The sequence below is a fragment of the Pholcus phalangioides genome, unplaced genomic scaffold (assembly GCF_987345545.1).
Source record: "Pholcus phalangioides strain wild (caught in Gottingen) unplaced genomic scaffold, Ppha-v1.0 ptg000015l_1, whole genome shotgun sequence".
Classification (NCBI taxonomy): domain Eukaryota; kingdom Metazoa; phylum Arthropoda; class Arachnida; order Araneae; family Pholcidae; genus Pholcus; species Pholcus phalangioides.
In genome coordinates, this window is record NW_028301608.1 from 78,288,943 (window position 1) to 78,306,417 (window position 17,475).

General features: G+C 35.3%; 2 protein-coding genes across 3 annotated transcripts; one reads left to right on the top strand and one right to left on the bottom strand.

The window, feature by feature from the left end:
- Positions 1–1,022: 1,022 nt before the first annotated feature.
- Positions 1,023–6,714, bottom strand: LOC149076744 (uncharacterized). Its single transcript, XM_089244384.1, has 5 exons — positions 6,497–6,714; positions 5,972–6,059; positions 5,290–5,337; positions 3,830–4,021; positions 1,023–2,539 (listed from the first exon to the last, which is right to left on the bottom strand). Exons 2-5 carry the CDS (start codon positions 6,006–6,008, stop codon positions 2,361–2,363), a joined length of 456 nt encoding a protein of 151 aa, XP_089100510.1. The 5' UTR covers positions 6,009–6,059; positions 6,497–6,714; the 3' UTR covers positions 1,023–2,360.
- A 2,886-nt stretch (positions 6,715–9,600) lies between these two features.
- Pex12 (peroxisomal biogenesis factor 12) lies at positions 9,601–17,466 on the top strand. Of its 2 annotated transcripts, none has more exons than XM_089244386.1 (8): positions 9,601–9,668; positions 9,969–10,221; positions 12,556–12,664; positions 13,451–13,644; positions 14,172–14,392; positions 15,127–15,289; positions 15,492–15,571; positions 16,615–17,466. In XM_089244386.1, the coding sequence occupies exons 2-8, from the start codon at positions 10,102–10,104 to the stop codon at positions 16,730–16,732; spliced, it is 1,005 nt and encodes a 334-aa protein (XP_089100512.1). In that variant the 5' UTR covers positions 9,601–9,668; positions 9,969–10,101; the 3' UTR covers positions 16,733–17,466. The 2 variants fall into 2 exon arrangements, with proteins under 2 accessions (XP_089100512.1, XP_089100511.1); XM_089244385.1 differs by having other exon boundaries at positions 9,615–9,806.
- Positions 17,467–17,475: the final 9 nt, after the last annotated feature.

Here is a 17,475-nt window from a genome sequence, read left to right on the forward strand (position 1 = left end):
TGTAATTTTTGAACGCCTTTTGAGCATTTTTTACATTGGAATAATACCTCTAAGATGAGCGGTTGATGAGATAAAGACCGACCGCATTAGCACTTACACGGCACCCTGTATAGAATATACAGTAAAACGTCGTTATAAATATATTCAATGGACCGAAGAAGCATATCGTTGTAGATAGAATATACAGTGAAACCACTCTAAACGTTCACCCCATAGATGCGGTGAACACTCTTTTACGGTCAAATAATAATTAAATTTTATTTTAAAGGCTTCAATAAGAACTCTCCCCCCAGTTACCCCTCTCTTACGGACGAATTTTCTTCCTATCGGTGTCTGCAAAAGAGGAATTTTACTGCTTTAACTTTCATGGAAAGTGCACCGGGACCAGAGAATATTATCGTTATAGAGGGTATCGTTGTATAGGACTTTTGCTTTATTTAATGCTTAAAATTTCGAATATGTATATTCATCTCGCCTTTGCACAGTAAAGTGCTCTTTCGACGACACCGACGGGACAAAAAAATTACCCGTGAAAGAGGGAAACTTTATTGAAGACTTTAAAATAAAAAATTATTATTTCGCCGTAAAAGAGAAGTGACCGCATTGGTGGAGCGACCATTAAGAGAGGTTCCGCTGTTCTAAACCGAAATTTGTGTTCAATAAAAGAAAAGATACGCACAATAGTTTATGTGCTACAATCTAGAACCCATTATCTTCGCACCACCTCCTCCTTTAAATCACATTTTATGATATTATCTCTTGCGATAATTATGAATAGAGTCGAGTTCTCGACATTTATCATCTACCCTCTAAAGTTACAAGTTTCTTTTGATGTATAGCAGTGATTCCCAACGTGGGCGTTAACGGCCCCTGGGGGGAGATCGAATGTTCCATGGGGGTGGTAGAAGCTACGGGTATAACATAGGATCCTATGGGTTAGATTGCGTGGGGGAGGCGATGAGGGAAAAAAACTTTCTGAAGAAGGGGGCGATGGGACAAAAAAGGTTGAGAAACTATGATGTACAGGGTGGTCATAAAATAACTTTACCGATATACGAGGCCCTGGCGGTCGCAAAAATCAACTAATGCTAATGAAATTCGAGATATATGTGTTTCAGGGTATGTGCTCGAGAATGAGGCAAGAAACAAAAACCTATCTCTCGCGGTTATGTTTACAGAAACAAAAATTTCGAAAAATTCAAACACAGCACTTATTTTTATGCATTGCAAAATGATCATCCCCTATACAAAACCACGAGTGCCGTTGAAACGGTACCTGTTTCACCATAAACGCCGCTCGTTCAGATCTGCTAGAGCGGTTAGCGCACCAGCTCCTTGGTGAGCTCTTCTTTTTTGCCTGAGTCCTGCCCCGGCGGCGTTTATGATGAAACGGGCACCGTTTCAACGCCACTTGTGATTTTGTATAGGGGATGATCATTTTTCAATGCATAAAAGTGTTGTGAAGTAGAGAGAGAGAAAACCTCATTATAACAGATTAAAAGGGGCTGAAGGTTGCCCGTTTTAATGAAAATCCTGTTTATAACAAATAATTCATATGGGGGGGGGGTGTAATGCTACAGGGTGTCCATCAATGAAAGTAGTAGTTATCTGTAAAAACAGTGCTTATTACACATCAAATAAAAAAAGTCTTCAACATAGGTCAAATTGAAAAACATGTATACGTATACACTGAATAAATCTTAATTTTTCAGGGTGGCGAGCGGTATGAGTTACGCAGTGCATTAAAGTTTACGCAAAACATTACAACGATCGATGTTTAATCGCTTATTTGTAAATGCTTTAAAGCAAGTTAATACTAATAATTTTTAATTCAATTTCAAAAACTCTGAAACACCTATATCCTTTGGATTTCATTTGCATTAGTTGGTTTTTGTAGCTTCTAAGGACTCGTACGTCGGAAAAATTTATTTACCCTGTATAGTAATACGCAAGAAAAAGCATACATCTAGAGATCTAATCAAAAGTTGATCTCTCTCTCTCTCTCTCTCTAGTCATTCACACTTCAGTTGAAACATGATCAGATCCTATCAGAGAACGTCAAGAACCTTTTAAAAGATTTGGTTTTCTTAGTTCGGTGGTGCTGCTGCTGTACTGCTGGGAATTTAAAAACCTTAAAATCGAGGTTACCAGATATAAACAGTGGTGAAACCACAGAACGACGATCAGTAAGAGCATTTTGAATTTTCTATTTATGAATTCAATCTTCTCCAGTATCCCTGCGTGATATCTTTGCCCGTGTGCCTGGATATTCCTTAATTCACACACCACGGGCACTTGTTTCTTGCAGCAAAGTGTAGCTAAGAAATCGTTTCCCTCGGAATTTCCGACCGTGACGCCCCTCAAGGCTCTTCCTCTTTTTCATCATGGTCTTGACATGATGTTGCTGCGATGCACATCGAGACGAACATGAAATACATTAAAATCAAGGCTGCTTTGCTGTATTTCAGAAAATGTTGATTGCAGTATAGTTTACTATTCTCGAGCCTTACGGAATCCACTTTCGCTATAATGATCGTACCTGAATTCAAAGACAAAAGGAAAATAAATTTAAATAAAGACAAAGTTATTGGTTGCGATGAATGAAATCAAATGCAGAAAATCATCGTGCAAAATTATTACGGGGAAACTCCTTTCATATCACGATATTCAGATAATGCTATAACGATACGCACACACACAAGAGACTGGGGAAATGTATCGTTATGAAGGAGTTATCGTTGTATGGATGGAATATAAAATATTAACAGTATGTGCATCGGGCCTAGACGGTACTATCGTTATACTGTATAGGCGATTATCATTATAGAGTGCTCTGACACACATAGGGACGTGTGTTTTTGCATGATGAAGCCCCAGAACCATGGCCCCATGCCATATTTTTCACAAGCCCCTCTATAGTTAATTTGTATCGTGAAAAAACAAAAAATGATGACAATCGGAATCAAACAATGGGCCCCCACCCTTGTAGGGGTTAAAGTACACTTTAGAACCGATGCCCAACGTGTTCTGAATACCAGACATCCCGAAAGCTGGATTGGACGTGGTGGACCTGTGACGTGGCTTCCTCATTCACCAGATCTAAGGCGCCTTAATAAGGGAGATTCAAGAGGTTATAACCCAAAGCCGCTTGAAAGATGCTCTTAATGCAGCTTTGTTATAACCAGACCTAAATCTACTGGACTTCTTCTTTTGGGAGCACATGAAAGCATCGGTGTACAAGACACCCCTAGACGCTGCGGAAGATCTTACCGCAAGAATCCTTGTTGCAGCAAACAATATAAATACGACACACGAGAGGGTGCGTCTCCCTTGGATATCTACCGTTGATCTACACGGGATTATGAAACTTATGATTTCGTTACGTCTCTTTTTTTTTCCCCCTCCATTGTTGAAACTTCCACGTGGACAATTTACTTTACGCTTTTCTGACTTTGAGTGTATAATTGTGATAATAAGTTCTATGGCAAATACGGTTTCGTCTCCATGGATACTATCACCCCTCCAATTTTTTTTTAACAGTTTACGAACTCCCTGCAGGATTTTTACTGTATAATTATCTTGTACACTACTTTTACCGACTTTCAATATTTGATGTCTATTTTTATCCCAATAGGAAATCATTCTACATAAAAACTTGAGTAAAAAGCTACTAAAACTCATTTACTGGAAAAAAGTTTGTGTGTGTTCGAGAGTTACCAAAAAATTGATTGTACTCACAACGACTTTCAATATACATCAAATACTGTATTTTTACCATTTATGAATACAACATTATACTTTACTTGCTATGTAATAGCTTGGATCTTACCGTAAAGCAACCATGCAAACTCGAACGCCCCGACTATGAGTGTGAGGAACAAGAACCTCCAGGTGGATGATCTCAGGAACCCAAGACAATCAAGTAGGAAGAAAGGAAATCGTATGATACACAACAGCCCGTATATTATCACGAACACTGGAATCATCGACTCGTATGGACAGAAGTGGATAAAAGCCGAACCTGCGAAACAAAAAAAAAGTACATACAGTATCTGCATTGTAATTAGGGTTACTAAATCCTCAACTCTCCAAGTAGGAAGACAATAGCCCACAATACCTCATTAAGGTGCTGGAGCGAGGTATCCAGCTATACGCATTACCGTTATCAAAGCAAAATAGTGCCAAGCACCGATTTCGTTACCGATCTGGAACTAAAAGCGGAACAACGAAAACAACACGAGTATACTTAAAGAAGTCACAACTTTTTGTTTTATTCTCAGATGGTAGTATGTTATGAGTTTTCATCTAATCGCAGGTTTTTTGTCATTTCAAATCGATTGAAATTGTGTTTGATGTTTCAAAAAATACAAATGTCTCACTTATTTTATGACTAAATCCAAGTAAAGCGCGGACACACAAGTGAAACATTCAAAATACGGGCAATGCGTAATAAATACAGCGTCACTACTACTACTAAACCGTACATGCACCTCGTTTAACTTTTTAACGCACTTCTGAAGAATTTCTGATGAATCGGTACATGCCGGATGTGTACTTGCTGTGTGTCCCTAACATATGTCCCTTAGTTATCAGTGTCGGAGGTTCACGTGTTCGAAGTGCTACCATTTACCATTCATATTGAAAATGACATGTGTATGATGTATGGCATGTGTAATTTTATTGTGTTCGCGGCTCTCTGTGGAGATATTTTTCAAAAGGAATACCTGCTCGCATCCACGCCGCAAAATCGGAGAACCAAAGAAAACTAGCTTCAGCCAATCACCACTTTGCCATCTGCGGTGATAGGACCCGGGACATAACGATACTCTGACTACTATTGCACAGACGTCCGTTGTGGATGTTTGGCAACCCTATTCAAAACAGTATCTTTGCACGTGCATTTTATGCGTATGAAATAAAATATTTTCATATGAGGTTTACACGAGGAATGTGCAAACGGTTTATTTGTGACTTTCAACCCTACATCACGACTAGCGAAAAAAAAATAGTGATAAAAAGATTTTTTTAAGCGGAATACAAATACACAGTAACAGCTGCTTAATACAAATACAGTTCTGTAATAGGTGGCTTCTTCTTCTGACTAAAGAGAAGGTTACATTTATACAGTATATTGTGTCGGGACCGAAGAGCAATATCGGTATATTGACGATTTTCGTTACATAGAAGTTTCAAAACGTGTCACAATTTAAGAAGCGTCTTGAAAAATAAACGAAAACATACATGCGTAGAAAATTAAGTGGAAAGTAAAAGGGTTTCACACACACTCACCTACAGGCACCATGGACATTCCGAAAAGTGACAGGAGCAAACATGTCACTGAAAATAGTATAACAAAATGCTGTTATGAAACACTGATGACCAGCCAATAAATCTCTCACTCGGAGTACATACGCGTAATTTGATACTATAGGCTAGTGATGGGCAAACCACGGCTCACTTTAAGGCTCTATCTAGCCCGCCGCAGACTTAAAAATAATTTTATAAAAATTTCAGTGTTTTAAAAAAATTCATTTAATTGTTGTTCTTTTTTGCATACGGAGAATATAGTGGTGAGAATTTATAAATAGAAATTGGTTTAAACACTTATGCATGTGCAAAAAAATACAACACCATGTGAAGTAAATTTGCATAGAGTTATTAAAATATACTCAGTTCTATTTTCACAGTAGTAAAGGTTTCATACGCATAAAATTGTCTTTCATTTGCAATGAAACCGTGGCAGTCTTCAAAGTATACCGCGCATCCCACCAGTTCACTTCTAAGCTTAAAAATTCCAATTACATAGTCGGAATATCTCCAGCCCGCCAAAAATTTTTGTTTTTGTTTTTTGGCCCGCCGTTAAAGAAAATTTGCCCATCACTGCTATCCGCTATACTAAATTTCTCTTTTGTATGCTTATGTACATAGTACTTTATTTTTAAAAATGTATCTGTAACGTTGGAACTCTTACCTTTGGCCAAGATAACGATTGTCTTCCGAAATGTCATAATATCAGTTTATTTAAATTGTCGAAGAATTATTCACTTCCATCAGGAAAACTGAAAATAAGTAATGGATAGATGGGCTCACAAATCTGATGCAATTTCAAACTCATGCAAAATTAGACATATAGGTATTCTCGTAAAATAATATTGATACTGTATAGATGAACAAATTACTGTGAGCGGAAACGCTCAAAATTTATGGCTATCCACAAGTTTAATATCATCCTATCCGTTTCACCTAAACTCACTTGAGTTTTCGCTTACGTGTCAAAAACAAGTTTTTGATTGACGGTGTGTTTCGATTCCCCATTGACAAATCGTCAAATAATTCGGCTTGACTTCAACCGAATAAAATTTCGCAAGTGCAACAGCTATTTATAGCTTAATACTTGTTTAGTGTAATACAATAAGGGATATAACCATTCAAATGAAAAACAACAATAATTTATGTCTCGAATAAATTATTTTAGTTTGAATAATAATTTGCTTACCGCGTATATCACATTACCGACATTTTAAGGTAATGAACGATTTCCTTTTGTTTCGAACTTTACTTTTTCTCCTCCAGAGAATAGTTTCTCTCTTCTGTTATATAAAATTAACGTGATCATCGACTGCCACGAAAAATATTACAAATAATTTTCAAGTTACAAAGAAAAATAAAAAACTAAGCACAAGCTGATATTTGTTTTTTTCGGCACTAGGTGACAAAATACAAGTGAAATGTGAGACGAGTTGATAAGAAATAATTGATAACATTGTTTTTCCTTTACGTCACAGCGATATAAAACACAAGTGATTCGTTCGGCAAAGAACGTGAAATAATGGCTATAAATTGAAAAATTGAAAATTATAAAGTGCTATAGACATACACTGAGTGGCCATTTTATTATGACTAGTTAACAGTTTTAAGCGAATGAACTATGGTGTCACACAGTTCAGTAATTTCGAGCATGCTAACATAATGCTTGAACTCACGCTTTCCAGTGCAGATTCGGTCACTAATGTTTTCAGGGGACCGACAAAAAATTAAAAAAGAAAAAAATATTTTTGATCAACCCTGTACCTTAAAAAACTGTAAACGATTTGTAGCTTTCATAGAATATTTTACTTTCTTGTGCAATACTCGTATGCATTTTCATGAAAACAGCACGTATATTCACGGAGAGGCAAGTGGGTCTGGCCATCGCCTACTAGAGAAGGACTCCACACTAAGCGTGTGACGTCACTGAAGTAGGCCATCTCACCTATAGCCATTGGCTATAGCAGGCTCACGCATGCGCCATCTTGACCCTTTTTCTAGCATATCCGATGGCTATAGGTGACATGGCCTACTTCAGTGACGTCAAGAGCTTCGTGTGGAACCATTGTTCTCTAATAGGTGTTGGTCTGGCACCCCGTTCGCAGGATCGGAGGGAGATCAATTTATCATTTCCATTCAATTGGAATATTTCCTATACATATAGTTATAATATAACTATTATATCTAGACGTTAAGCTTATGTCTATTGATACGCATAATCTAATATTGGGGTGGAGGGGGTTACCAAAATGCATGCATGCTCTGGGGAACGAAATAGAGCCTCTCGATAGTAGACGACCTTGGAACTGAAAATTTTGTCCTGTAACAGGGGTGTTCGTTAACAGGTGATAAAATACATCAAAGCCCGTTGACGCAATTAAAAAAAATGTTCGTAAACGGGAGGTGTCCGCTAACTAGGAGTATGGTGTTCAGGCCAGAAGTGCGGTTGCTCGAGCACCGCACAGAGATTCAATCAAAGGGCATCCCAGGTATGCTGATAAGATGGAGAAAAGTGTGATTTACATCTGTGTCTCGTATGTTAATTTGTCCAGAACCTCTGCAGACTAACGCACGGCCTAACTGAAAAGAAAAGCGCATCTTCTTTTGTGACAGAATTTGAGTTATTTGTTGTGACTTTATTATATTTTTACATTCCTCACATATTCATTTATTTTGAATTTGTTTACAAAAAAAGTTGCTGTATATGTGGGTCTTCATCAAAGAATGAATCAGTGTGATTCGTTGACTAACCGACGTGATTCGATAACGGAGTCTTAATTTCTATAAATTGCATTAAAAGTTACATTACCATCTATCATCATTACGTTCCTTAATTTTTGAGAAATTTGAGTGTTTCGATCAGTCACTGGATGGCAGCTGATCACGTGATATTTCCATCTTCCTTTGCGGAACATACAATCCGTATTTAAGGCAACCAATATGGCGACTTCTTCGGCAGATCATGAAATACTGAAAGAACAAATATAAATTAAAGAAATGTAGAAATGAAAGTTTTTTTCATTAATGCTAAATATTTCGAATATTTCATTTTTTATTTTTTTTTTTGAAATTAGAGTTATTTATCTGCCTGTCCAATTATCTCAATTGCTGCGGCATTATTTCAATGTAATTTATGAGCCATTACTATTTTTCAAAAAGAACATAACCTCTTTGAATTGATGAAGTTGAATATTAAAAGGCAATGAGGCTTTTTGGATCACGTGATATCTCCTTCTTTATTCTTTGAGGGACATACAAACCGTATCCAAGGTAACCAATATGGCAACTTATTCATGTGCGTCTCATGAAAGAAACAAATCTAGATTAAAGAAACGTAGAAATGAATCTTTTTTTTTTCTTTTGGGCAGGCGCTAGATACTTCGAAAATTCTTTGACGTTGAAGTTATCTACTTGCTTGTTTTTGCTTCAAAAAATGATTAATTAAAGGTGCGGAATTCCTTCAATATACTTTATTGGTCCATAATTAATTATAAAAAATCCTAAACTATGTGGATTGATGCAGATGGATATTAAAAGACAATACGGGGACATTAATTTTCATTTTTGTGTTTGAGAAGATATAAATTTTTTTGATTAAAATCAATGTTATTGCATGGATATCCAACTCAAAAGTATGTCTAGCCAATTATTATTTTTTTTAATTTTCTGGTCTTCATATCTCTAAACCATAGTTTCCCAAACTTTTTGTTCCATCGCCCACTTCTTCAGAATTTTTTTCTGCCATCGCCCCCTCACTCAAGCGAACCCATAGAACCCTATGTTATACCCGTAGCTTCTAACGCCCCATCCCAAGACTATGCCATCATCCACCAGGGGATGATATTGCCCACTTTGGGAAACACTGCTCTAAACGAACTCAATGTTTCGAAAATAGGGAATTCAATGCAATTTTTAAAACTATTGATGTGGCTGAAAAGCCCACTAAATTTCCGCATTTCTACAGTTAAAATCGGCAATTTTGACATTGATCTCTATGGGGATCATTCTGTGTCTGTCCCTTAAATTGATACTGATGATGATTACGACGACAAAAAGCCTCAAAGCCCCTGGCCAATCCTTAGAGGAGAAATATAGGGCTTATATACTTATATTTCTTCTCGATGGGCCAATCTCGACTCGAACAGACCACAACACAAAATATACTGTGTGGCTAGGAAAACATTAATTTTCAAATTTTTCACAAGAGAAAAATTCCGTTTCTTCTATCAAAAGGATGCAATGACTCATTAACGGGTCGAATGGTCAGCAATAGGCCTGCGTGTACGAACATAATGCGGTCAAAGGTGTCTCGATGTTGTGGTGTCAATGGTGTAAACAAACCATTGAAGCCCATTTTTCTTGTATGTAGCTATTTGGTTTGATGCGAGAAAATTTCTTGTGCTGTATATATTGTGAATTTGATTTAATATTTGTACAATTTGTGATAAAGCTGTGTACTGGTATGGGTTTTGTATAGGTGGTATATACAAAGTGAATGGGTATAGTTATATATATGTTTCAGTTATTTTATAATTTTCTAAATGTATGGTATTTTCCATATATGTTGATGTATCAAAAATTTTTTTCCTACCCTAAAAAACTAACAAACTAACACATTAACCTTGTATATTTCTTTTTTTTTACCCGTCCTAAAACCCTAGGTTGGTACAAAAGGACGTAAAACAAGTCAAGTCAAGTTGAAGCCCATGTAGTATGCTCTGGCTTCTCTTCAGGCAAAGAAGACGTTAATTCCGTGTTGAGCTAGCTCAGTAATAAAGCAAGCAGACGACCGCGATGGCCGAGTTCGGCTCGCAGCATTTCATGAGCGCCGGAGCAAAGCCTTCTATTTTTTCTGTTTTGGCTCAAGAGAGTTTGTCTTCCGGTTTGCGAGATGCCTTCAGACATTTCTCCAAGGTAAAGTTGAACTTCATTTGATTGATGTTGAAGTTGATTCATGAAAAGCTGTTCCGATAGCAAATATGCGATTCTATCGGTTAGTTCAATTTAAGTAAAATAACAAAATGTTAATTAATAAATATTATAATTTTCTATGATCCAGAGGCCTCCTAGGCTAGGATCGTTGGTGTGTCCTCGATTCCAGATTCTAAATTACACATTCTTAAAATATGAATGTAGATACGTAATACAGACATTTATTTGGTGTATGGCAGGACAGAAAGTGACGTCACACCTCTGTGTCCATTCTGAGAGTGCATGTGCGTTAGTGACAAGTCGATGTTCAAGAATGGATAAATTAAATTAGGACCCGTGGCTAGAGCATCCACTGTTAGCCCAGTTGGTAAACTATAAAATTGGCAGTACGCAGGTTGTGGTTCTAATCCCGGTTGTAACTTTGATTTTTTTCCCCTCTTCTACTTTCATCTTCGATTCCCCCCCCCCACTTCTTACAGCTTCGATTTTTGAATTCATTTTTAATTACTATACTTATATTCAGAGATGAAAGGCCATCAGGCATTTACTTGGTGAGATGGCTGATCAGTGAGCAAAGCATGCTCACCAGCGACACGCGAGCCGTCATGACAAAATATACAAATATGTAAAAGCAAAATCGCATAGTGCTAATTGTAATACAGATGAGATAATTGCTTGTTTTACAATTTTTGAAAGATACAGCGAGCTAGTGACATGACTGAAACAAATTTGCCATACATCGAATAAACATCATGTGTTTCTGAAATATCCGACAAGGTGCATGATGTCGCTGCAAGTCTTCTGCCTTATAATTAATGAACGTTCGGCTCCATATACATATCCTCTGCCTTCTAAAAATTACAATCCTATCTCAGATGCACACAAACTTAAGGCTGTTTGCATGCAGAAAGTGATTTAGTAGTTAACTAAATTTTAAGTTGTCAAGTACATTAAAATGTACGCAGACATTAAAAGTCATTTACATGCTGTTTAGTCATCAAGTAATTTAGTTTAGTAAATAAACCGGATTCTGTTTCTTTGGTTAAGTAGGACTATGCACATGTGCCAGTGGGCATTGTATAAACATTATCCAATGAGCATTTACTAAATTCACTTAATGTGTAGAAACTTTTTTTGAGAACTTGCCAACTTAGTTAACTTAAGAAATTGATGGCAGATGGTAGCACTACACATAACAAGCATTACACAGAAACAAACTTCACATCAGATTTACTGCACATACACACACACATTCCAACATATAGGCCTATCAATTTGTTAGAAGTTCTGCAGAGGAATATGGACGAGGTGCATGTCTGGTTCAGTAGAAGTTAACTTAACACATGTATGGCCTAAATGGGCCTAAACAATGACATGTCTCAAAAGACACACGAGTTCTGTCCTTTCTGATGTCTCTGTCAAAATGAAAACTTTTGTGACTGGTGTCATCTATTGAGAAATTTCTTCCACATTTGTTAGAAGCATCTTTTGTGGTGGCCAGAGCTTAAGACCTTTAGTAATTTAGCAATTAACAAAATTTCAAGTTGTCAAGTAATCTTAAAATCTGTCCCAAACAGTGTTTGCCGGTTCACATCTAGACACATCATTCATGCAACAAAATTCAATTCCACTCCTTCAAATTTCAGGGATTTTTTAATACAGTTATATCTCGGTTGCTCATTTAAAAAAATCCTCATTTTGCAAAACTACCCCTTAAAATTTTATACAAGAGTGAAGTTATTCATCAAAATTTTTTTCAGATAATACTGGTCGCTAGTAGAAAATATGATTGAGTAATACGAAGCCATGCCTACTTCTTTACTGCACACAAACTCTGGTCGTATATCGCAATACAACAAATTCCAACCAGTGGAGTTGGGTGGGAAATGTAGTGCCAGCTATTGGTGGTCACCCCAGGCTCAGATTCAAACCCGTGGATCTTGATGGTAACCTTCATAGTGGAAGACGAGCATCTTACCACTGTGCCACTTGGGAGCATGCAGAAGCCACGCCCACTGGTGCATAGGCATAGCTCCTGCCTACTTAATGAAAAAATGGGCCAGACTCTGTTCCACTTATGTACTTAACCATTTAATCATTTACCAACTAAACCTGCTTGAACAGGCCTTAACACTGACTTACATTGTACAGTACTTGGTGACTTTGAATGTCTATTAATTTTCGTTTCAAAATATTGGCAACGATCAATATTTCAGTAATATGATCAGTATTTTACGGAACAGTGAAAACATCATGTGAAAATGTTGATGAATGCTTTATGCATATTATTTTGAATTATTATTTTTTATATTTCAGATATTAGCTGAAAATTTTCCAGATAAATTCATAATATTGTACAAAAACTTTGAAGAGCTCTACACATTGATGGAGTTTATGTTCAACTGTGTTCATTTTAGGATTAGAGGTAGTCTTAATAATGTGTATGAATTAATTTGAAATTTATTATCTGAACCTCTCTCTCTGTCTGTTTCAGCATTCTACAAATACAATGTATTTATTTGGCTAGTTTTGTGTGAGATTTAGGCCCTCCTCAGCCGGGTGTTCTCAAATTGATCTCGAGTAGCCTGGGGATCAATAGACTGGTCGATTGAACGACTTGAGTTGACTCTTTTTACTCACATAATGCTACAAAAAACACTTAAAAACTCAAGGGACTGAAAAAAACCAACTGATGCACAGTTTTTAGTTCCCTGCCTTCACATGATCATCAGAGTCGATACTACATTGTGAGAAGATATATAAGAGGCAGTCATTTATAAAACTTGACTATTCAATACTGAATATAAAATATATGAGGGGACACAGAATAGTAAACTAACTAAAAACAAGCGGTTGCCTACATCAAGAACGGTGGGGGGGGGGGGGGTGTCCTCTTTATCTGAAAAGGCATATTAAAAATATAAAGGTTCATAATAATGATAATAGAGTATTGAGAAACTATATAGGTAGCACTCAAAGTCGCCAGTCATCAGGTCCGTTAGTAATATAGTTGTTAATATTCCAATATCCTCATCTGAGTAAGGCTGTAGAAGTTTACATTTTTGGTTCACTTGGATACTGATTCTTCTGGTGTCTAGGCAACATCAGTATCCCTATGTGAAGAGGGCCTTTTTTTTTTACTCATTAACAACCCAAGATATTTAAATACTTATAAACTTAGTCATGTCTAATATTATTAATGGTTTTATAGGGGCTTCTTTTCCTGAATATTTTTATGATATGAGGCGTTTTCCTGATCCAAGAACATTGTCAGTATCGTGTAGGAAGCTCCTGTTATGGGTCTTAGTCATGAGCGTGTTTCCTTATCTGAGAATGCAATGTGAAAAACTCTTCAAGAAGATAAGAGAAAAAGAAGAAGATGGATCACTGACAAATGATTTCAATGTAAGACATTTTTTAGAGTAGAGTTTTTGTGAATACATTTTTATTAATATGATAATGGTGTGCCGGTAGGAGTTGATGTAAAATATAATGGAATAATCAAATAATAGGTGATGTGATTGATGATTGTTTCTACAGATAATTTGCAAATCATAACTCCATTGTCTATTTCATCACTATAATGAATGTTCAGATTACAATGTAACAATAAACTTGAATATAAATAAAAACAAAAAATGTTTACCAATCATAAATTTCACTGCTGTTAAAAACCTGAGAAGGAGTTTAGCAATGTAAAAAAATTTACTAGAACAGGAAACAAGCACAATTCTCAAGGGCCATGTGTTTACACACACAGACACATGTTCCTGCATGTACCAATTTGTTACAAATTTTATAGAGAAATGTTTACAAGATGCATGTATGGTTCAGCAGCAAGTAGTAATGTGAGAAAATTGATCTTTGAAGGAAATTGTTATTGCGTGAATGCTTGAAAAGTTTATATTTTCCAATTATTATTTTTCCCACAGCTTCAGACACAGAAGATAGCTTTATTCTACAAGAAGATTTACCCATCACTTCATTTCACATGGGAGTTTGTAATTCTCACTTACCACATGGCTTATGCTTTAAACAAGAGCGATTATCATTCGCCTTTGCTACACATCACATCATCAAAACTTCAAAGTTCTGGTCAAGATGATATGATTTCAAACTCATGGGAAAATAGATTACTATCTCATCATGGAAAGTGAGAATTCTTTTGATTGAGCATTTCTTTTTATTCTTTCCCATAGTATACTGTATCTACTTTTAGTTCGGATGTTATTTAGTATGCATATTTGGAGTGCAGTGATACCCCAATTTATTTATATTAGTAATTCGTTCCTAGACTGATGATGTAAGTCAAGGTAAACATTTTTAATTGCAATATCCCACACTCCTCAAAAGGAGAAGGGAGGTAAATTTGCAGAATTTTTCTCTCCTTTTTCTTTTTTTTGGTGTGACTCTCTCGGGAAAACATTTCTGTATAAGATACGATGTGAAAAGCTTGTCAAGCTTGATTCAAATTGCGTCTCATTGAGAAAAAACTCATTTTTAGGACAAGACAATGTAAATGCAGAGTATTATTGTATAGCACAGTTGAAACTGATATCGGAGACATAAAAAAAAAATAACATTGAACAATTTTCATTTTTTTGTGTTGGTCTATTATATATTTTTTCCCTATAGATTTTTTTGATTGAATTAAAATCCCTCTCAGAAAATTTGTGACATGCACTGGGTTTTTATTTTATTTCGATACATGATGAAAAACAAATCAGTTGTGAAATTGAATAATTATAGAATTGAATATATTTGACAAATTATGAGGTTTCTTAAGATGTGTTTAAAAAAAAGTAGTTTGCATAAAAAGTGTTTGCCTAATTCTAGCTTTTTCTTTGATGCATTTTATTCATTTAAAAAATATTGATTTTTGTCTAGAATTTATGCCATAACATGGCAGTTGCTGAAGTCTTTCACTACCACAGTCACTGTAGGTGTTTCTTTCGGTGCATTTTTTCTACAGTTCCTCGATTGGTGGTACAGTAGAGACGGGAGAACCGAAATTCTCCCACCTACACCTGTTCCTCCTCCACCTCCAAAAGTATGATACTTTCCTTTATTCTTTCGGAACTATCAGTTAGTTACTTGGAAATTAATTAAGCAATCTATCAGTGAATAGAGTATATTATTTTTAAAGAGTATTTTGATGTGTTGATTGCATTTAATTGAAGTGTTTGGTTACTGTGTTTGGCCAATTTATTTATTTCTAATGAAATACTTTTATTTTCTTGAATTCACCATAGTGGCCATGTGATATCGCTTCAGGTATTTGTCCTATCTGTCTCAAAAGTAGAACAAATGACACAGCTCTAAGTTGCAGTGGGTAAGCATCTCAATTTCCTTAATTTTTTGCACAAAAATACCTTGACAAACAAATCCTGGGGGCTTTCAAATTTTTTGGCTTACAAAGATTGTTTTTGTAATTTTTTAAACATCGGCTAACAAATACAGATTTTGCTAATGGAGATTTCTGTTGATATGAATGCACGCACCAGCATGACGCAGCCATGTAGTGAGCTGAATTTCCGCGATAATCATCACCAAAATTACTATCACTTGATCCAGATTAATTCATGCCCAACTCAGAATCTTGTTGTATTATTTCTGCTTTTCTTTCAGAAAATTTTGAACCATCTCATTTAAAATGAAAAAATAAACATAGACAAAAGGCATTATAAAATAAAAATAACCTAGATTTTTTAATATTTTCAGTGCACACATTCTATCGGTGCAAGACTCGTAGATCAAAAGGAATGGTCAGGTCTTTCTAAGAGTTTTTCTTTTCCATTTTCATGTACAAAACATAAAAATGTGCTGATTAAATCACAATTTGATGGGCACACTTATGAACCTGACTGGATTGCGTACATGTACATAGTGTAAAATAAAATGAGCCTCAGTATCTCACCTTCCTGTAATTTTCAAAGTATCCTATTTTGAAGCTGTTTATTTTAGCATTCTGCCAGTTTTGTCTTTTTTTATACCACTTCTTAGTATTTAAAAAAAAATCTCTTCAAATTTTCGGCAGTACCTGGAAGGAACTAAACCTATTTTCCATAGAAGCGTGGGGGAAATCAGTTTTAAGATTTTGGCAAAAGGAACGTTATTCTGAACAAATTATCTTCGATAGCCGAGGTACAAGTACAAGCATATGCAAATAAAATATAAGAAGCATTATATTCCTTGTGGTAACCAAGTCAAATCTCAATGCTTGAATCAATTTTTAAAAATAAATGTTAAATGGCGCAATTACCTTGAAGATCATGGTGTGCATGCCAAAGTACTATAATGTTATATACATTTGTATTCTGCATTGCAGTAATAATTTTTAGTATATATTTTTATCGCTGAAGGTTTTTATTTCAGGTTTGTGTTCTGCTACCCATGCATATTCAGGTATGTTGAGGAGAACAGTTGCTGCCCAGTGACGGGTTATCCAGCCACTCTCGATGAACTTGTAAAAATTTATCAGCAAAATGAATGAGCCATAAAGATGCATGTATGAAATTCTGGTGGAGAAGGACTTTCATTTATATCGTAGAAAAATATATTTTTACAATAAAAAAAAAAATATATATATATATATATAGATAATGGTGAAGTTAAGCTTTTTAAATTTTGATGTCTTTCATTGACTAAAAGCAATCCAGGAACATATTTTTATTTTATAAATGAACAAAGAGATTTGTGTGCAGTTATTAACTATTCCAATTTTTTCCAAAAAACTATATTCATAACAAGCCTGGAAAAACTATTTATTTCTACAATATTTCACTTTTTCTGTGGATAATATCTGTGATAGTGTTTCAAGTTTATCTAATATGTCTTGATAAAATACATTTATTTTTGGATAGGATTTTTCTAAACATGACATGAACATACACATGACTTATTATCAGTGAAATTTGAAACAAAACAATCAGAAATAAACTGAACTGAAATTTTTATATGCTCAATTAATGATGCTCTATTAAGTAAACAAAATTTCAAACTATTGTACAAGTTATAGATAGCATTTCATCATAATACAGAATTGCTTTTTCTTCTTACAGGAGTAGTTTTTTAATATTATGTACTATTTTAAATTACTATAAGACATTGATTGAGCAGTAATATTTCTCTTTCTTTAGCAAATTTGTATTTCTTCTGTTTTATTGGCAGTTATATATGATGTCTTGCTAAAGATAAAATAATGAAATTAATTTTTTTTGTTTGAAAAAAAAGTTT